This window comes from Pygocentrus nattereri, chromosome 5 (assembly GCF_015220715.1).
Source record: "Pygocentrus nattereri isolate fPygNat1 chromosome 5, fPygNat1.pri, whole genome shotgun sequence".
Taxonomy (NCBI): Eukaryota; Metazoa; Chordata; class Actinopteri; order Characiformes; family Serrasalmidae; genus Pygocentrus; species Pygocentrus nattereri.
The window spans coordinates 42,040,007-42,061,558 of record NC_051215.1 but is presented as its reverse complement, the minus strand read 5'-3'; the positions used below and the strand labels follow the sequence as shown (position 1 = coordinate 42,061,558).

Here is a 21,552-nt window from a genome sequence, read left to right as displayed (position 1 = left end):
TAATAAATGCAGTTACACCTTAATTTCAGTCAGTGTAAACTCAGTGCTACTTTAAAAGATGTTACACCTTAAAATTCTGTGCTACCTACTAAGTGCAATTCAACCTTAAAAGCAGTTCCTCCTTTAAATGGATCATTGTGTGCTGATACTGCTGAGCATTAGGCTGACCGAAAACCATATGTTGGATAGCTTAGAAAAGCACAAGCACACTCCGAGGGTATAGGTCCTATGATCCTGTTTTGATCCAAGTTTTGTGGCTCTAAACTGTAGGAGTAGCATTTAGTTTTTTTGAGTACAGAATAAGATTACGAAGAACAGTAAGCTGGCTTTCTCAAGCCAACTTAACTAGAGGTGAATGTTTCTGACTTCAGTCCCATTGAACCTTGATGGAGTTCAAAGTCAAAACAACAAAAACAAGCGTCTTAATATTTGTTTCCCTTTACTGAAATACAGACTTCTGTAAGCTACGTTACTTGCAAATATTTGCAATCAAGCAATTATGTAACTGTGACAAGTCTATTTGTTGCGTGTAGTGGCTAACTATACAAATATGTTGTGCCTGGATGTGCTGATGTGAATAATTTCTTAGAAATGTAAGATATTTGGAATTCATTCACTACCATTAGCTGATTATAAGGAAGTATAACAAAGGAGCAAAAAAGATAATATTCACATTAAAATTACATATAGTCACTGTGATCAGGTTACCACACTGACAACAATAATGAAGATCCCTGGGGCAATATTTCAAACAGACAAAGACACAAAGAGCTTACATATAAAAGGGTAACCATTTTATAGTTTAAAAAAAAAAACATTCTTTGGAGCTACAGGTTATAACTGCACAATTGCACAAGATGAAGAGATACTAAACTGTAGAACATTAAGCAGTTTTTAAAATTTAGTTCACATCTACGTACTGCACATGTAATATTCTGCAGCAACTCAGATTCAACAGCAATGTTTTTGTTAAAGCAACACAGCATGGAACTGGCTTAGGTAATTTGCATAAAGTGACTAAAAAACTTGCAGAAAGTGTTTTAAACTTATGATCATGTTGTGCACACTAACAACATCATGTAAACACTTGTTTTAAAAGTCAGTCATTAATCAGCTGATACAAAATCATCTTAAGGCCTTCAAAGTAAAAAGTGAAACCACAATGGTTCTAGAGACAAATTGCACACAACTTGACCACTTACTTCTCAATATATATATATAATTTTGTACATTTTAAATAAAGCAAGAATACCTAGCTCTCATATGGAGGAAAGCATGGTGTGTCTCTGAACAATGGACACTGATCACCAAAAAGCACACAACACTATGTAGTTTGTAACATTCCAAAAGGTAACTAAAATAATCCAGAATTCGTTCATTAACTGAAACTAAACTTTTCATTACTCCGACAGAAATGTAAGGTGGCAATTCTGAGAGGATATTCTTTAACAAAATGTAACAAACTGACAAACCTTCCACTGCCTTTATGATGCAGCAAACCAATGAACAATTTAAAATGGACAATTTAACAGACATTAAATTGTCACCTTTTGGCTGTTTTGAACTCTTTTTGTTTTAAGAGGACACAGCATGTTGAGATAAGTCACGCAGTAATGGTGTTTAGATAAAATCTCCCAGAACACAATGGCTGATGTCTCCAAACACATACAGCTCATTAGAAATTGAAATGAGTAACTTTACAGAGATGCTTCATTTATATGGATCCAGATAACATTAGAGTGACTGGAAACCTTAAATATATTACAACACAATGTTTAAATTTAACTATAGTGTTTGTACTCAGAATGAAATTTTAATTCTGTTTATTTGCGTTTCAGATTTTTCATTTTGCATCTTCATTTCTGCTGTCCTTGTAAGAGGTAAAACTTTCAGCTGGCTCCCATGTGTTTTTCCATTTTGCGCCGCTGAAAGACAAAACTATACATGTCTCATACAATACCACAAATATACTACACAATAGCAGTCCTATAAACTGACTGGCACAAGACCAAACAGGCCTGTAGAATTGTTCATTAGTCCATATGTTAAATGCAAAATATTACTGGCTGAGCAAGCCAACTGTATGCAAATTATATTTTAACCTTACAGCTCATAGTCATTATTAGCATTGTAGGTCATGGCACAGTTTCACGGTGAGTGGAACAGAACAGCTTACCATAATGAGCAAGGCATCCACTTAACTCTGACTTCATTTCGGCCCTTAAAATTGAGAGAAGAGGAAAGTGAAACATGAGCCCATAACAACAATTTTAAATTTAGTATCTGAAGAGCACTCTAATACTACTTGATACAGAGATTCATTAGAATAGTAACATTATAGTATTTTACTTCTGAACTACAATACTGTTCAAAAGTCAGAAACCACCCTTTCACCTTTTTAATACAGCAGCACATCCTTTCAGACCCATAGCATAGTTGACTTCTCACAGTGGAAGGATAGACAGAAATACATGTGGTTTTTTACCGTCTGAAGTAGATGTGGTGCTTGAGTTTTATCTCATCAGTACTATTTATCTGATCACAAAAGTTTTGGTGGGCTACTAGATCTTGGATTACTTTTAGGAGTCTCATTTTCTCTATATAATAATAAAGAATAATTTTTGAACTCCAGATTTTTAAGTTCCTCTTTTTTCTTTTGCCATGCTTATGTAAGTGGATTATTTTATATATAATATCCTCAAAAATCTAATTTTTAGCCATTTTAGATGCACATGAAAAAGAAATGTGCAAGCCAGGTTAGATGTGTTTGATTGTTTGCTTGCATCGATGTTAGTGTCTCTTTGAAGGGGAACACAATGACAGTGAACGTGTTTTGTTTGGAAGACTCATTGGTTTTTAGACTGAAAAATTAATACCTTTGACTTAATGGCAGTTTTGACTTCCGCACAGTACTGTATAATGTATAGTTCTCTGTGCATATACAATGCCCGGTCACATTTCTTCCCCCCAAGAATTTAGTTGTATACTCACTGAGCACTTAATTAGGAACACCTATACACCTACTCATTCATGCAATTTATGCAAGTCAACGTGGACCAGAAAGGAATGTTTCCTACATCTAGTGGAATCCATGCCAAAAAGAACTGAGGCCATTTTGAGAGCAAAGGCAGGCCCTACCCAGTATGAGTAGAGTGTTCCTAATAAAGTGCTTGGTGGGTGTACATTTATTTTCAATACTTTTTTTTACGTACAAAAAAAAATCTCTTTTTTGGCCATCATCTAAATTACTGTTCTTTGAACCTACCTTTGTGTTTCGCCATCTTAGAATTTTCTCAACAGGAAACACTCCATTGTACACATCATGATTGCAATCTGGAAAAAAAAGTCATCCTATTAAGATCTTTGTAACATTACAATTTACACAATGTGAAGGATCACAATTTGACCACATAATTACAAATAATAATTTACCCACTGCTACTATCAACCTTTTATCAACCTTAAAGAGACTTCATAAGAAAATCACTGGCTGAAAAACTAGATGTCAGAACTTTACCTGACATTTTCCGCTTTCTTGAAAGTGAATTTAATCCCTGTGTTAATTCATCACTTCCACCAGAAGATCCTTCTTTACATTCCTCACTGGCAACAATAGGTACAGTCAAGGATTTTGAGCAACTCTCCTTTTTTGTTGGCCGGATTTCACCAGAGGCAGCTGGAATGACAGAATCTCTCATCTTATCATCTGACTGCTTCACATTTTCATTTGTCCCAGGTCCTGATCTAGAACCCAAGATACCTGTGGTCATGGTCTGAGAGCCAGATTCCCTGCTTGGCGCAAGTGCACTCATAATTCTGTCTGCTGATGGCACATTGGTATCCACGCTAGATGAAAGGGATTCCACTGCCGAGGGCAGGTTCGGCTCCATGGCCATGGAGCTCAGGCTGGATTTTTCTTCTTGCAATAAAGAGTTTTTTGGGCACAAGGCAGCTTCCAACTGAGCATCTGAAATCCTCTCCAAGCGAACCTGCACCTTTGCCTTAAGTTCTTTGGGCAGTGTAAGCTGAGGGGGCTTGGGGTTGTCTTGGAGAGGGTTCTCAGCAAGATTAGAATGGGCATGAATCCTCTTGTGCATATTCCAACCACACTGGGTAGCAAACATATGACCACAAAGGTAGCAGCAGTAAGGGAATGGCTTGGTTGAAGACTGGACACTCCGGCTGTGTGCAGCAAGATTCCTCAGACTTTTGAATGTCTGTCCACACCTCTTGCACTCATGCACAGTGGAGCATTTGTGGCCTTTGAATTGCATCCGTTCATAAAACTTATTCCCACATTTCCTGCAGGAGTATGATTGTAGAACAACCTGGGGATTGTTTTTTAGCCTCTTCGCTTGCTCTGAGCATTGGTCTGACAAGCAGCACAAACAAGGCCTCTGGCTGTTAAGGAGCTGTCTGTCACGGAGTGTGGGTGTAACAGTGATGCTACTTTTGTGGGCCAATCTTTTTTGGATGTATTTTTTCCTTGTCACCACTGCTCCCCTCTTACCTCTGTTCTTACTGAGTATTATTATGCCAGTACTAGAGGAGGGGAGCTGAGGGCCAACCACTGAAATAGCCTGGAGTGGCAATTTTGACACCACTTCAGTTTGTGCCGCCTTTTGAAGTTCTGTGACTTTGGATGATTTAGCAGGCCGACCTCTTTTACGTTTAACTACAGTCTGGGACACTTGGATATCTTGGGTGTGGTTTGGACTGTTTATAGATGGGTTAACATCACATATATCTGGGGGAAAAAAAAAAAAGTTTACTTTTAACCATTGAAAAGATATACTCAACATTTTGAATAACTCCAAGTTCAAATCTAGATTAAGTTTTAAGGCAATATGGTCTCTAAAGCTTTATTACCTGGTGTTGTCTGTGAAGTTGTTGGTTCATGAACCACCACACTGCTCTCTGTGATCTCTGGGTTCTCAACAGTGGTATCCTTAGATATTTGCACTACATCCTGCAGGGGAGGAGGAAAAAGGTTTTACTTCCAGTTTCATCAAAAGGTTGTAAGAACCATATTTTGGCTGAGGACTTTAACATTAAGAGGTTAAAACCTCAGTCACTACAGTCCAAAAGCAAGTTTTAAGTACTGGAAAAAACAAAAGGTTTCAAATAACACCAACCACCCCACTAAAACGTACAATATGTATATTTAATATACCGCAACTGCAGCTGCTATGTTGCTTCACACATTGCTTTAATAACATTAAAATAACTTCACACACATACATTGTGACAATATGTTGTTACCAGAGTGGTATGACCACATCAGTCACAGCAGTGTTTTTTTAAACATCTCAAAACCAGTGGTCCTGTGACCAGAAACCTAACTACTAATGAGGTTGGAGAAATCATGCATGGAAAAGTTTGTACACATACCAGGTATGCCTACAAGGAAGGTGTATCTAGTGATGAGTAAGTGCACACAAAGGTATATAGTGTTTAAGAAAAACGCAACACTGCTGTGCCTGATACACTCATAAAACATATAGTGGCATGCCACTATTGGGGATTTCCTTGCTCTATTGATAATAGTCCACCACCCAAATAATATAATGGACAAACTGTACAGGAACAGATGAGCTACACTCAGTAACATACAAGGTGCACTTATATGTTCAGTGTTTCTGAAGGTAGATGTATACTTAATAAACTGACCAGCAAATAAAAGTGTGAGGGGAAGGTGTTAATACACCATTATTTGTTTGTTTTTTTAAGTAGATTGATTGGACAGGGACACAATTTCAGTTGTTCTGAATCTGAATTCTAGGCCAACAGAAGAACAAAAGAGCTGACAAAAAATTCAGAGTTTATTCTGGGTGAATGGGATACTGGCATCAACAATCTATTGGCTTTGATTCTCAACATGAGCTCCAAACAAGTAAACTAATGACACAACACCAGATAACTGGCTAAGAATCAACTGAGCATCCAACCATCCATTTACTTATGGTCCCCTGAAAAGCAGGAGGGGGAGATAATAGCCATGTCTCAGCCAAGGATGCAGTTGAGGAAGGCTGCTTTTCTCATACGTTATGTCACTCAAGGCTGTCCCGTTTTGCAGGAACCTTCAAATGCAGCCCAGAAACGTGTACTACATAAGAATTAAACTTATGTCAGTAAACCGTGACTTGTCGGCATATCTCGAGTGGACATGAGTGAGCAATGAAAAGGAGGTTTAAATACCAGTGCTAAGTATTTCTCCCCTACCACATCTGCAGCCTTCATTTGAGGCACCAGTATAAAAAGAGCTGCAATTCCTATACGATTCTTTCTACAGAGACCGGTCACAACTTGTATTGACATTTGTTTAGAATGATGCTATCATAAGCAGACAGTTCAGACATATAGCCATTTATATCTGGCATTTCCATGTATTTTAATGTGCCTCTAATGGTCACTTGTGACTGCATTGTGTGACAAGTTTCACTGGTGCCCCAGCCACAAGGAATCTTTTTATCCAGGGGATGGGGACTCAGTGAGTTGAATCGTGTGTTTGAGCAGGAAACTCATAGCTAGCTAGCACTCTATCCTCTCTCAGTTGGCGGTCACAAACTTAACTGTTGGTGTAACTTCCAACCAATCCTGTAAGGATTACATTTTTAGTTATGATGGACAGTTGATTAATGGTACTTCTATGATGTTTAGGACACATCAGAACACACTGCAAATGTTACAATTAGAGACACATTAGACCCCATTCACAACTGTAATAGTGCAATAGTGCAGTGCTCTTATGATTGCCTCACACTTGTATGTCAATGCCAGGTGTGAACAGGGCCATTTATACCTGCTAACTGAAATTAACATTCCACACCTTAAACCCATTAATTACTTACAGAGTGCAATGTGTATAAAAGAAAAAAAGAAAAAAAAAAAAAAAACATACCTCGCTTCCTCTGTCCACTGAGCAAACAGTACTAGCATCTGAAACAGCAATTTGAGGGCTCCCGTGTGACACGGATACCTCCTCCGTTTCTCCTTTGAAGTCAACAGTTGTTTCACTTCTCAAAATAGCATCAGCCCTCTGCTCCTCACTCACTTCTAACTTCTGCTTCAGCTCATCAATTTCTTTCCAGCTACGGGAAATTTCCACTCTAGTCTCCAAGACTACTTCAGAAAAAACCTTCACAATCTCTGATGTTGTTTTCACCATAAGTGACTCAATGAGAGTCCGAAATTTGGCAGATATGGGGTCCTCCGCCTCCATGCTGCTTGATGAAGAAAAACAAACACCTCAGTTACAGAGCAGAAGAAAGCAGGACATGTACTTACTTTAGAGCAGGGATGTCAAAGTCAAATACACCGAGGGCCAAAAAACAAATTTGCTACAAGCCGAGGGCCGGACTGGTTCAATGTTTATTAAAACATATTGAAATGATTGCACATAGCCTATTGAACCAAGACCTAACACAGTGTATATTATTTAATGATTAAATGAATAAAGCAATATTTTCTTATAGATCTGTCAGTAATTTCAAGTGAAAACATTTTCAACAGACAAAAACGAACTTCCTTCAAAGAAAAATCACATGTCCTGTACATTAAATGAATAAAGCAATATTTTGTTATGGCTCTGTCAGTAACTTCAAGGGAAAACATTTTCAACAGGTAAACAGCAAAAAGTTAAATTGTTTTTAAAAACAATATATGTTTCTTAATATCAAGATAAATGCATAAATAAAAGTGCATGCATTATAAACTGAAAATGCATTATTGTGCTGCTCTATGATCCTACCGATCACTGCTTTCAAATAGTAAAATAAGAAAAAAAACAAACAAAAAAAACAAATCAGTTGTATTCTTTCTCATGGCTCTTATCTGCAATTTTCCCTGCGTCCATTCAACTGAAAAATAAATATAAATAAATAAAATACAATAAAATAAAATACAAAAATCTATGGCACACAGACAAAACAATACTTCCTTCAAAGAAAAATCACATCTTGTAGAAACAAATGTAACAATTTAACTGAATTAAAAACTGAAAATACGTTACTGCTCTATGATGCTCACTTGTCTGAGGCTGAGCCTGATACTTGGTGGTGTCTCATCTTTTGTACAAGTTCATCAATGTTCAGGGTTAGGCTCTGAGCTGAGGAAATCCTCAGGATTGAGTGAAGGTGATTATCAGTAAGACTGCTCCTGTGTGATGTTTTGTTTAGGTTCATCAAAAAGAACAGTTGTTCACACAGGTATGTGCTTCCAAACATAGAGAGCGTCCAAGCAGCTTGGATGCGCAACTGGGGCATTGTGTCAGGGATGAAACGTGCAAACTCAGCAGCACCCACTCTCATATTTGTCCTTCAGTGTGTCATTGCACTGGAGCTCAATCAACTCCATTTGTAGATTTGGTGGTGCGCTTTCTACATCAACTGCAAAAGGATTGCTGAGCAGTTCAAACCTGCTTTTTTGGGCTTCAAAGTCAGCAAATCGGTGTCGGAAGTTGGCGGCAAGTATGTTGAGTTTATCGGCAAACTGTGCACTCGGGAACACAGCGGTAGATAGCTTCTCTTTCATGGTCTGGCAGCTGGAAAAGTGGCCTAAGTTTTCTTTCCGCATCTGCGTCTCCTACAGACTCAGCTTGGTTTTAAAGGCCTTCACTGTACTGTACATATCAGAGATAACACATCCCCGTCCCTGCAGCTGCAGATTCATCACATTCAGATGGCTCGTCATGTTGCAGAGAAACGCCATTTCACACAGGAAAGTTTCATCTCGGAGCTCTGTTGTGTCTTTCCCCTTGCTTTCCATGAACAGACAGATCTCCTCACGCAGCTCGAGACATCTTTGCAGCACCTTTCCCTGGCTTAGCCATCGCACCTCTGTGTGATAAGGTAAATCACCATACTCTGTATCTAACTCGCACAGAAATGCCTTGAACTGGCGGTGATTTAAACCTTTGGCTCTGATGATATTAACTGCTCACGTTATGGTACTCATTACATGCTCCATTTTCAAGGCTTAGCCACACAACAACTCTGGTCGTATGATGCAGTGATAAGCCGTCAGCTCATCTGTGACGTTTTCCTCCCGCATCCTTGCCAACAATCCACTCCTGTGCCCACACATTGCGGGTGCTCCGTCTGTGGTTAATCCCACGAGTTTTTCCCAAGGCAGCCCCATCTCATTTACACATCTGAATACCTCTTCATACAGATCTTGTCCTGTAGTTGTGCCATGCATAGGATGTAATGCCAAAAACTCTTCTGTTATGCTCAGGCTGGAGTCTACTCCACGGACGAAAATTGACAGCTGGGCAATGTCAGATGTGTCCATGCTCTCATCCACAGCAAGAGAATATGCGATGAAATCTTTTCCCTTTCTCACAAGCTGTTCTTTTATGGTGGTGGAAAGCTGGTCTACACGTTCAGCAACGGTATTTCTGCTCAGGCTCACATTTGAGAATAGTTGACTTTTGTCTGGGCACACTGCGTCACAAACTTAGAGCATACAGTTTTTGATAAATTCTCCTTCTGTAAAGAGCCGGGCTGATTTTGCGACCTCTTTTGCCACAATAAAGGTAGCCTTGACAGCAGCCTCGCTTTGTGATTTGGCATATGTGAACATAGCCTGCCCGGACTTAAGGCCTTGTTTTAATTCTTCCACCTTCTGTAGCCTTTGTTCCATGTCCATATTCTTGTCTTTGTCTGTGTGTTTCTGAGACGTTTGATAGTGCCTTCTTAGATTATATTCTTTCATTACAGCCAAACTTTCTCCACACAGAAGACACACAGGTTTGCCTTTTACCTCCGTGAACATGTACTCTGCCTCCCACCTGGCTTGAAACCCCCTGTTCTCAGCGTCCACCTTACGTTTAGCCATTTTTGAGGAGGGGGGTAGCTGAAAGTTGATCTCTGCTCTGACTGCTGATGAATAATGAAGCCGCTTGTGCACGCTGCAGTGACTTCGTGGGCTACCGTTGCATTGTGGGGAATGTAGTGTTGGTGCGTGCAAAACACCAGCGGGCGGCTGTGGCCTGCGGGCTGGTTCTAATAGTAATTAAATATCATCCAGGGGGCCATAGATAATTAATTCGTGGGCTGGATCTGGCCTGCAGGCCTTGACTTTGACATATGAGCTTTAGAGGGATGAATTATACTTGGAACTAATGTGCCCATTTGCAAAAATAAATGCATAACAACTTGCAAACAATCTGTTTATGTAAGTTACACTAATTCATGCTCTGCAAATCAATTCACAAAAGATGCTCATCCATATTATTTCCCATCTAAGATCTTGATTTTATTTTTTGGAGAAGTGGCAACAGCCAAGCCAGTACAACATCAGCACACTCTAGTCTTTAGTCACACCAAGTTTTGAGAAACACATTAACATGTATATAGTGCTCCTCAACAGCCCATGAAAACACAGTTTCCCCAGACCTAGATTAGGCCTAAGCCTAAAATAAAACTTTCTAAAATTAGTTCACAGTTGGCATGGCAATTCACTCTAAGACTAAGCCGAAACTATATCTGGGAAACTGGCCCTTGTCCTACCTGAGGTCCTATCCTAAATGCTATGTTTTATCGCTCATGCTGTAAGAATTATCAGTATAACTATCTCCTTAAATGATACTTTAAAAAAATCAGTTAAAAAATCAATAAATGATACAGAAGAGTCTTGTGTAGACTGCACAGGCGTTTCTTACACTCTTTGTACATAACAATGCTCGAATATATCATATATTTGTGCTTAGTTTTCATGCTTTCAGTATAGTCTCATATATACCATGTTGTGGTATACACTCTGAAGAGAGAAATGCCAGACGTGGATATTCTGTGAATTGTTCATTTATTCATCACTGTTTTCTGTTAGAGAAATGTCAGAGATGTCAGCTCCACTGTATCTTCAAAACAGTCATGCCAAACTGTGTTACGAGGAAAAATCATCAATATATAACTACAAAGGCGTTTACTGTTGGTAACTACAAATGCACGCAGCTAAGATAAAAGATACTCGAAAACAAACTCACGATTTATGAGTCTATTTTGACCTTGTGCGCAATAAAAACGACTCTACGAAGGATGCAGAATTTATAAAAGAGCGGTTAGAATTGTGAAGTTAGTAAATGTCATGTCGTTATAATACACTCCGTGTTTCCTTGCCTCTCCCCTCCATTTACCGGCTAGCTGTTCAGGGAGTTGAGGAAAACCGCAGGTTTGGTAAACCGCGAACCTACGGAGCCGATTCATCTCCAAACACAGATCTCTGATTATGATTAACACAACAAATATGTATGCAAACAGTATTTATGATGATGCAAATTTCTCCAAACCTAACAAATGACCCAAATGACTTACCCCAAAATGCAAAAATAGCGTTTTCTCTGACCGATTCTTCCTTGTTATCACTCCAACGAGGGAATTCTCCAACGGGAGAGAGCTGTGTGATCCGTGAATGAGCCGGATAGAAACACTCGCTGCGTGTTCGGTTCCATACACGAAAAAAAACAGCGTAAATGTAGATCAAACCGTCGTTACTAATGAAAGTTCGAGTGGCAATATTTTACAAATAATATTTGATTTAAAAAGTGGTATTTTTCTCACAGCGCTGTTTATAAATGTAAGTGTGGAAAAGTTAAGACTACCGATACACACGAGGTACTAGAAATAATACTCATTTATTTATGTTTTATTTGGCCTGTCAAGTAAATAAATCAGCAATCACAGTTTTAGGAGCTGAAAAGTTACTTCTTATTTAACGGTACAGAGTGGCGCTTCTCAGCCATGTTGTGAATAAAATTTCCCCTTAAACTGCCTTTTTCATGCATGCTTTGTGTTTTTAAATATTCATACCTGTCTTGAAAATATGACCGTGCAAAAGTGGTCCCGAAGCCACAAAAAAAAAAAGCCAAAACACAGACCACAGCAGTGGATGGCCAATAGCTACTTCCAGTATATAGGCATTTATCATAAGCTTACAACTCTAAGGGTACATAACAATATGCAGCCACTACTAAACCTTGAGAATGGAAACACCAGTTTACAGTTAGCTAAAACTATGGAAAAAACATAGTTCTGAGGCAATGCATTATGGACAGATGATAAAGCTATTTTCTAATAATTTTCTTTTTTCTAGAGTGATGGACTAAAGTAATCATCAGACCAGCCTACATTTTTCCATTCTTCATCTGTCCAGTTTTGCTGAGCCTATGCCCACAGCAGCCTCATCTTTCTGTTCTTGGAAGACAGAAGTGGTCTGACATGATCTTCAACAAGGCATTTCCGTCTGCAGAACTGCCACTTACTGGATGTTTTTTCTGTTTTTCTTTATTGCGCTATTCTGAGTAAACTGTAGAATCTGTTGTGTGTAAAAATCCTAGGGGATCAGCAGTTATAGAAGGACTCAAACCAGCTTGTCTGGCACGAACAATCATGCCATGGTCAAAATCACTGAGGTCAATTTTTTTTGCACCATTCTGATAGTTGATGTGAACATTACCTGAAGCTGCTGGTCCTAAATCTGATTTAATGCACTGCAGTTATGTGGCACAATTGGCTGATTAGTCTGCGTTTGAAGACAGCGAGACACTGCTGTACAGAAAGCCAGTGGGAGTTCGTTCCACCACCTGGGTGCAAGTACAGAGAACAGTTTTGATGCTTGTCTTCCACGCACCTCGAAGGATGGCAGGTCAAGTCGAGCTGTACTCAAAGCTTTTAAATCTGATGCGTGCAGCTACAGGAAGCCAGTGAAAGGAGCACAGTAGTGGAGTAACGTGGCTGAACTTGGGGAGACTGAAGACGAGCCGTGCTGCTGCATTCTAGATGAGTCGCAGAGGCTTGATGGCCTGCATGGGAAGACCAGCCAAGAGCAAGTTGCAGTAGTCAAGCCTTAAGAGGACAAGAGACTGCACTAGCAACTGGATGGCCTCTCAAGTGAGAAAGTGTTGGATCCTTTGGATGTTGTACAGGAGAAATCTGAATGACCAAGTTAGGTTCACAATGTGAGTCAAGAATGATAACTGGTCATGCAGAATCACACCAAGACTTTTTGCCTCTGCAGACAGAACAATCAGAGAATTCTCGAATGAGATTGCAAGATCATGATGAGGACCTGTAGTTGCAGGGATGAATAGCAGCTCAGTCTTGCTAGGATTGAGCTTTTGGTGGTGAGCTGCCATCCATGAAGAGATGTCAGACAGACATGCCAAGATGTGACTGGAAACCTGGGTGTCAGAGGGTGAGAAAGAAAGCATTAGTTGAGTGTCAGCATAATAGTGATAAGAGAAGCCAGGAGATGATATTACATCACCAAGAGAGCTAGTGTAAAGAGAAAATAGAGGAGGACCTAGCAACAAGCCTTGTGGGACACCAGTGGAGAGCTTGCATGGAGAGCTTGCATGGAGAGGATGTGGACCCTCTTCATGTTACCTGATAAGAGCAATCCTCCAGATAAAACTTTTACATTTACAGCATTTGGCTGACACTCTTATCCAGAGCGACTTACAATTTGATCATTTTTACACAAGTAGGCGAAGGTGGTATTAGGAATCTTGCCCAATGACTCTTATTGATATAGTGTAGGGTATTTACCCAGGTGGGGGATTGAACCCTGGTCTACAGCGTAGAAGGCAGAGGTGTTAATCACTACACTAACCAACCACACTTGAATCACTTCCACGCATAGCCAGTGATTCCAAGGTTGGTGAGGACATCCAGAAGGATTGTATGGTTGACTGTGTCAAAAGCTGCTGAGAGGTCAAGAAGAATCAGGACAGATGACAGTTTGGCTGATCTTGCTGACTGGAGCTTCTTGGTCACTTCTATAACAGCAGTTTCTGTTGAATGCGCTTTTTTGATGCCAGACTGGTTGGGGTCCTGGAACTGGTTCTGTGTGAGAAAGAGAGACAGTTAATTATACATTGCATGTTCAAGAATTTTTGAAAGGAAAGAAAGGAGTGATACCAATCTGTAGTTGTTGACATCAGAGCTGTCAAGCGTGTGCTTCTTCAGGATGCAAATTACTCTTGCAGTCTTGTAAGTTGAATGAACTTCACCTGATGTCAAGGCTTGTTAATGAGAAAAGTGATGAAGGGCAGTATGTCCTTGGAGTTTGACTGGAACAATGCGGATGGGATGGAATCCAGTAGGTCTGGTGGTTGGGTTACTGGATTTGATCAGTTGAAGGACAGCATCTGTGGAAAGAGAAGAAAAACAGTTTAAGGGATTGAGAACAAGAGGATGAGGTCTAGTGGAAGGGGTGGGAACAGAGGGAAAGGACTGACTCCTCAGAGAAAGTGACAAAATCCTCTGGAGTAAGAGAAGAGGGTGGAGGTGGAGAGGTAGGGTTGAGGAGAGAGGAGAAAATGCTGAAGAGCTTGCGTGGATCAGATGCTGATGCTTCCAGTTTCCCTGGAAATTAATCAGGATGGGGAAGGGTGATCAGGATAATTGAAGCGAAAGATGTGGTAGGAGTGGAGTGCAGGTTGCATCGAGAGGAGGAGCATGAAGGGGTGGAGTGGACAGGAGTAGCAAGGAGGGAGAATGAGAGATAGGAAGTGGTGATCAGAACGATGTAGGGAAGTTACTGTCACATCCAACATGGAGGTAGTCTGGTGAATATCAGGTCCAAAGCATTGCCTGCTCTGTGCGTCAGAGGTGTCTGGTTGGCAAGTGCAGACATTGTTTAAAAATTCTGGAAACCTATCCCAGCGCTAATTGGAAACACCCTGGACAGGCCACCAGTTCCTTACAGGGCAAGCAAGCATTCTTGAATAATCTCCACAAATTTACTTTCATCTAGTTTCATGATCTTGGTGCCACAGCAGCTGTGTTTACATGCAAATATTTTTGCCAATCCAATTGAATTAAATTAGATTAAGACTGATAAAAAATTAAGAGGTGTTTATATGCACTCAACAATCCAATGGAAAATCTCCGTAATCAGAATTCAAAATGACCAACATGGGTAGAGAACCACTTAGTGCAAACATTACCATGACAGTAAACATCACGTGAGTCCAGTCAGAGTGAGACAAGTTTACAGTTGGCGTGCTTGTGTTTTTTAATGGCTTTGAAATTATGGCTCATAATGACTCAGAAATTATGACTCAGAAAAATGTACTTCACGTGTACTGTCTTTTGAAGTTTAATGCGAAACCTTAATCTCTTCTGCAGACCAGTTTCTGTTCCTGCCACGCCAAACGTTCTAAACTTTAGCTATGAAGGATCATCCACCTCGTTCAACCTTATAGAAATCGTATTCCGAATGGACTCAGACAGAGTAGTCTATTCCGATTTATATGTATACATTGACGTATTCTGATTTAGCAATTAATCTGATTTTTAACAGATTATTTGACCGCATGTAAACGTGGCTAGTGTCTCTTGATAGTCTGAGGATGGGTACAAGCAAGTCCTTAAGGCCTCAGCAGACATCTCACAGAGACGACTTTCGCCTGGCTTCAGGTAACAATATGACGTAATTGCGGAAAGAACTAACAACTACAGACAACGCGCGGAGTGATTGCTCAGTAAAAAAAGAGGTGTGTCATAAAACAAAGATGGACAACTTTGAGGAACTTTGGCTTTGGTAGATACAGAAATATTTCACTGAAACGCGTATTTGTTACATAAACAATGAATATCTCCTAAATGTAATACGTTAAGTCTGTTATTTGGTAAAACTAACTAGTACTAAGCACCAAAACATACAGGTTATCTTATATTTAGGTTCACAAGAGGACAAGCCTGAAGTTGGCTTTCTATTCACCAGCTTCATGTTTGAATTTCCCCATTCCACCTTAAATGGTGGCAGTATTTTGAACTCCAATGTCGCCAGTTAGAACTGTGAAAAAATGATTTTCCAGCAGTCATGAAACTTATCATCACGTGGAGCATCCACAACAAACTACACAAAACCGCAGAAAGTATTCGAGCTTGTAAGTTCACGAAGGCGTTTTCAACTTCTCACAACCCTCGAGAATTCAGTTTCATAAGAGGTATGCTGAGGCCTTTATCTGAAGCATAACACTCCTCTCAAGGATCAACCTCCAAGCATCAAAAGTTACAGAAAACAAAAGAATAAAAACGATACAATTCCTAAAGTTTTTTTTGAGGGGGGCAATCAGACAGCAATCAGGAGACAAATTTTCATTCCCTTCACTACAAAGTGCACCTGTATTGTAGGTGTGTCTAATAAATTGGCTAATGACTGTGCAAAGTAGGTGGACATAAATTCTGCCTACTGACTGTGCTGCACATTATATTCTTCTTGTGTGTATGTATATTTGTGTCTTTTAATATACAATGCTTTCATATTCCCGGTAGGAATTTTCATATTCTATATTGGACTCCGTTTAGCGTCGTCATGAAGGTAGCATCAAATTATCATTGTACATAGCAACTTCATTCTCAGTGCATATGTAAGATAATTTAAACATGAATTTAACTGAAAGACTGTTGACTTTGTATTCTTTAATGTCATGTATTATGATGTGTAAGTTTGATCATAAAGTGGGCTAACTACTGACAAAAGAACCCAGCAAAATATCTGATTTCATAGGCTTTATTGTCATTTATACAAAATGACAACATGTGAATAGGCAGAAATAGCAGATATTAAAATAACTTACAACCTACTATTTACTCTGACAAAGAAACAAAACAAAAAAAATATTTACATTTTTTTTCTCATCTTTTCTAACCACTGTTTTTTGTCCAGTGTTTCAGTTTGAGGGCAGTAAACAATCCCTTTGTATTGGCTATGACCAGTGACTGCTGAGCGAAACTGGCCACATTTTTTACAGGTGTTTCCCTGCACTACTCTGTTGTAGGCACGTTTCTGGCGGGGCTGGGGAGGGTCCTGCGTAGCACATTGTTGTATGGTGTTCTGAGGTGGGGCACACACAAAAGTGGGCATTGGCTGGAGCACATGCAATGCCTGCAACACTGGTGCTGCCCTGACTGAAATGTGTGGCACCACTTGCAAGTATTGTGCAGGTTTTGGAGCTGGCTCATACAGCTCCCTCTGTGTAGATAGCTTTGGCCTGATTGCTGGTGGTTCACCTATATCCCTTCCCTTTAGTCTGGGATGTCCTGCTAAACCTTCTGGAGGAATATATTCATGGGACAATGTCTGGTGTTGGGTGGGTTCTACTGGAAGAAGTCTGGTCTGCACAAGTGGGTCCTCAAGTTCTGGCAGTGATGGAGCATGGTCCTCCTTAAGCAACACGGTCAAACCGTGATCTTTTATGCGGTGATTGTGCCACTGAATCAATGAGTTCTGATTCACATCTACTAACTGCAGAGATGTACCCTGCATTACTGCACTGTTCTCCAATACAAGCCCTCTGATCTTTGTATAATCTTGAAGAATCAATGTCCATTGTGTAAGCATTCCCTCACATTTTTTCTGGGGACTGAAGTAGATATCACATAGCCTGACAAAAATGGCTTCTAACAAGCGGCAACAGTCAGGTCGCTGTGCTGATGAGACACTTGCTCCTAGGTCACATTTTGTTGTGCTCTCCAAACCTGGTGTGAAAGTGGTCTCTTTTTCTGTTGACTGGAAATGGCTAGTCAACAACCTGCCCTGGTTTTGAGCAACAGAAACTATCCGCTGCTTATCCCAGGTGTCCAGATTCTGCCACAGGTCAATGATTGTGCTGGCTTGCTGATTTGTCAGGGTCATGGTACTCAGATTTCGCAGTTCCACTAGGTACTCAGCTAGTCTTTCCACATGGTGAAAACCAGGAATGCCCTTTTCATCAACAGCCTATACAAATGGAAATAAATGTCATTTAACAGAACTTTTGATTTCACACCTATTTGTATTGTCTATACAATCTACAAAAACTGGGCACATGATTTATTCAGAGTCCAACACTGCATAAACTGGCCCTTATTGTCTTATTTTGGCACTTACGGTCTCCTCATCCTGGATATCTTCTGCAGCAAGAAAGTCTGTGTTTAAAGCCAGAGCCTCTGTGTTGGAGGAGGCAGAGGCCACGGTGGAGGAGCTGCAAGAAGGTTGCAAAGGACTGACCATAGAAATAGCTTGAAGTGGAGACTTTGATACAACTTCGACCATTGATTTTTGATGCACTGTGACTCTGGATGATTTAGCGGGACGACCTCTTTTACGTTTAACTACTGGCTGGGAAACCTGGCCCACTTGAGTTTGTGATGGACTATTTACAGACTGGTTATTGTCAGATGTATCTGTAAAAATATGAAAGCATAAAACATTTTTTATATTTAATATTAATCAGAAACTTTAAGAGCAGATATATGTTCACAACACAATTTTGGGTTATCAAAATATGACATTAAACGCTTTAATTAATATTAAGCATGGTGAAGCCATCATCAATTGGCACTTGAATCTTTAAGCTTTACCAGACGGTGTGGTCTGTGATGTTTCTGACTCATGGACCACCACACTGCTCTGTGTGATGCATGTGTTCTCAATGATGGTTACCTTAGGCATTTGCACTACATCCTGCAGGGAAGGAAAAAAATAAGTGTTCAAACAACACTGCACTAAAACATATGTATATTATAAAAGTACATCTCTTGAGGCAGACTCAGTGCTGTTTCACCAGTTCTGGGTTTTAATTACTAAAATTACAAAAAAGATAAAATATAGTAAGCAATTATGTCCTACACACACAAAATATATGGAAAGTAAGCACAAGGCAGCTGTCTAGTTTGCAGATTTGAGGAATGTTGCAATTCATAGGTTGTATGTAATAGAGACATCGGGATGGCATTGTTTGTATCATATTGATGTGACACTGTCATCTTTTTTGGGATGATTTTTTTTCAATTGGATTTGAAGAATTTAGTTCCAAAATGACAAATTAAAATCAATTAGTTTCTACGAGACAATGGAGAGAAGAATTGAAGAATGGCAATGATTTGTCATTCTGTATCAAAATCTGTACAATTATTACAGGTGAATAGAGGAACAGATGAAAGAAGGGATAGCAATTGTCTGTCTAACCCTGCTACCACTACGAAACAGAGATAAATCAATTTTGTTTTTGTATCTCACATCTGACACAAGCACCTCCTCCATTTCTCTTTTAAAGTTGACAGTTGCTTCACTTCTGAAAACATCCTCTGTGTTCTGCTCCTCACTCTCTTCCAGCTTAAGCTCATCAATTCCACTCCAGCTTTGGGAAATCTCCAGCCTTATTTCCAAGAGCACCTCAGCAAAAACCTTCACAATCTCTGAAGTTGTTTTTGCCATGAGGGACTCAACAAGAGTCTGAAATTTGGCAGTTATGGGGTCCTCCACCTCCATAGTATTGGATAAATACAAGACAGCTATGCAGAGAAGAAAGGAGGATATCCACTTTCTGTAAAACAGAAAGTTATGTAGTTATATGCTGGAATAAATAAAAACAAAAAATAATAATAAATGTAAGCACAGAGTTTGATAGAAGTCAACTCAATTAATTTTTGTTGGAGAACTGTTAAAATTTCTACTAGGGATGGACAACACCACATCGTTTCAATACCAAAGGTCATCCCCACTCCAACATTTCCACAGTAAAATCAGACATTTTTATGTAAAACATTTAAATTTACAACATTTAAATTTTAAGGCTTTGCCTTAAATGCAATATCTGCTAATTATGTTCTGACATTCTTGATTATACAACCCCAATTCCAGTGAAGTTGGGACATTGTGTAAAACATAAATAAAAACAGAATACGATGATTTGCAAATACTTTTCAAGCTATATTCAATTGAATACACCCCAAAGATAAGATATTTAATGTTCAAACAGAATGATGTTGGTTTTTAATGCCTGAGGGATCAAAGGTCACGGGCATTCAATGTTGGTTTTCTGCCTTGCTGCTTATTTGCAGAGATTTCTCCAGATTCTCTGAATCTTTTGATGATATTATGGACTGTAGATGATGAAACCCCTAAATTCCTTGCAATTACACATGTGAAATGTTCTTAAACTTTTGGACTATTTGCTCACACAATTGCTCAGAAAGTGGTGAACCTTACCCCATGCTTGCTTGTGAACGGCTGAGCCTTTCAGGGATGCTCCCTTTATACCCAATCATGACACTCACCTGTTTCCAATTAACCTGTTCTCTTGTGGAATGTTCCAAACTGGTGTTTTCTGAGCATTCCTCAACCTTTTGTTGCCCCTGTCCCAACTTCTTTGGAACGTGTTGCAGGCATCACATTCAAAATGAGTGAATATTTGCAAAAAACAATAAAGTTTATCCGTTTGAACATTAAATATCATGTAGAGTATTCAATTGAATATAGGTCGAAAAGGATTTGCTAATCATCGTATTCTGTTTTAATTGATGTTTTACGCAATGTCCCAACTTAATTGGAATTGGGGTTGTACATTGCACGTTGGGTAAATAAAAAAACAATATAATATGTTTTTTTTTGTTTGTTTCTTTTTCCCAACCTCACTTGCAATCACTGAATATCCAACTAATCCCTGTAAATTATTTCATGAGCGCTTCAAATAGTTATTTCTGGACATCAACATAAAACAGGACGTGCAGACCTCTTTTATGGGACCTCTATTATGTCAAATCATCAAAAGAAGTACTTCAAACAGTAATTAATGAGGGAACATCACAATAACACAGGGAACTGCAGCGAATTTTCAAAAAGCCTAAGATGTAAACAGAGTTAATCAGATGTAAACAGAGTGGTTTGAAATGCTCCGTTCTAGAGAAACCAAATCAGATTCACTCTTCAGCATCAAATCAGTTTATAAAAGGAGGCACTTTAATATATAGGTTATATATCTATTTTCGTGTGAGAATCGAAGAAAACGACAGGATAGGAAGCATCGATAATTCGGTATTGATATTCCTCTACGGTTAGCCGGCTCGGAGAGACCACGGCGAGATTTGTATTTACTGTATATTTTAGCTGTTGTTCTTAGCATTAAATTGGGGGTTGATCTGGATTTGTAAAGTAGCGGTTATAGATAGCTATACAAGCTGTTAGAAATATCTGAGTAACCTCTTGATGTTACATCACATACGTGCTTTATTTCCCTAACTACATGTACCACGTTTACTAGCCACCGCTGTGGTCAGCGAGTGGAGAGAAGGCAGCGGTTTGTTAAAACAGCTATTCATTCATTCCAGATCACGGTTACCAGCTTCACAACGGACACGTACGCACAGATACACTGCTTATGGTGTATATGACCAGACAAGTGTCCGAAATGACTGACCTTAAACGCAATGTGTTTTTTTCCTGTGACTGACTCCGTCTTGTTGTTACGGTCCTCTCCGGCTCGTTTTCCAACGGGACGGAGCTGCATGACTTGAAGGACCCGGATAGAAACACTCACTGCGTGTTTGGTTCCATGCAGGGAAAAGTTTGTAACCAAATTAGTTTTCACTAATAAAACTATTTGTCGTCTAGCAGTGTTCAATCATCGGACAAAATCTGATGCAAAATTGTAACATTTGTTTACTCTATTTATATCTAATTGGGACTAAAGAGCACTAAAACCAGTCAAACACTATACCACCTCAAAACAGATATAAAAATATGTTACTTTTTATTGTCCATGGTTTTCTAAAATAGTTC

The 21,552-nt window shown here is 39.5% G+C and overlaps 2 protein-coding genes across 3 annotated transcripts; both read right to left on the bottom strand.

Annotated features, from left to right (window-relative positions):
* Positions 1–422: 422 nt before the first annotated feature.
* zgc:66472 (uncharacterized protein LOC327494 homolog) lies at positions 423–11,411 on the bottom strand. Its single transcript, XM_017696601.2, has 7 exons — positions 11,316–11,411; positions 6,902–7,223; positions 4,870–4,969; positions 3,518–4,747; positions 3,266–3,333; positions 2,177–2,220; positions 423–1,925 (listed from the first exon to the last, which is right to left on the bottom strand). Exons 2-7 carry the CDS (start codon positions 7,220–7,222, stop codon positions 1,844–1,846), a joined length of 1,845 nt encoding a protein of 614 aa, XP_017552090.1. The 5' UTR covers position 7,223; positions 11,316–11,411; the 3' UTR covers positions 423–1,843.
* A 5,066-nt stretch (positions 11,412–16,477) lies between these two features.
* On the bottom strand, positions 16,478–21,273 carry LOC108426765. Of its 2 annotated transcripts, none has more exons than XM_017696486.2 (5): positions 21,191–21,273; positions 19,027–19,318; positions 18,354–18,456; positions 17,881–18,176; positions 16,478–17,730 (listed from the first exon to the last, which is right to left on the bottom strand). In XM_017696486.2, exons 2-5 carry the CDS (start codon positions 19,261–19,263, stop codon positions 16,633–16,635), a joined length of 1,734 nt encoding a protein of 577 aa, XP_017551975.1. In that variant the 5' UTR covers positions 19,264–19,318; positions 21,191–21,273; the 3' UTR covers positions 16,478–16,632. The 2 variants fall into 2 exon arrangements, with proteins under 2 accessions (XP_017551975.1, XP_017551974.1); XM_017696485.2 differs by having other exon boundaries at positions 16,492–17,730; positions 19,012–19,318.
* Positions 21,274–21,552: the final 279 nt, after the last annotated feature.

Excerpts from the sequence above, each read along its gene's own strand:
- zgc:66472 (XM_017696601.2), bottom strand. The coding sequence starts at position 7,222 with ATGGAGGCGGAGGACCCCATATCTGCCAAATTTCGGACTCTCATTGAG. Across the intron at positions 4,970-6,901 it reads CAGTGGACAGAGGAAGCGAG|GATGTAGTGCAAATATCTAA; the intron begins GTATGTTTTTTT and ends CCTCCCCTGCAG. Across the intron at positions 1,926-2,176 it reads TGGATGCCTTGCTCATTATG|CGGCGCAAAATGGAAAAACA; the intron begins GTAAGCTGTTCT and ends TTTGTCTTTCAG.
- LOC108426765 (XM_017696485.2), bottom strand. The coding sequence starts at position 19,263 with ATGGAGGTGGAGGACCCCATAACTGCCAAATTTCAGACTCTTGTTGAG. Across the intron at positions 18,457-19,011 it reads AGGAGGTGCTTGTGTCAGAT|GATGTAGTGCAAATGCCTAA; the intron begins GTGAGATACAAA and ends CCTTCCCTGCAG. Across the intron at positions 17,731-17,880 it reads ATATCCAGGATGAGGAGACC|GCTGTTGATGAAAAGGGCAT; the intron begins GTAAGTGCCAAA and ends CCATTTGTATAG.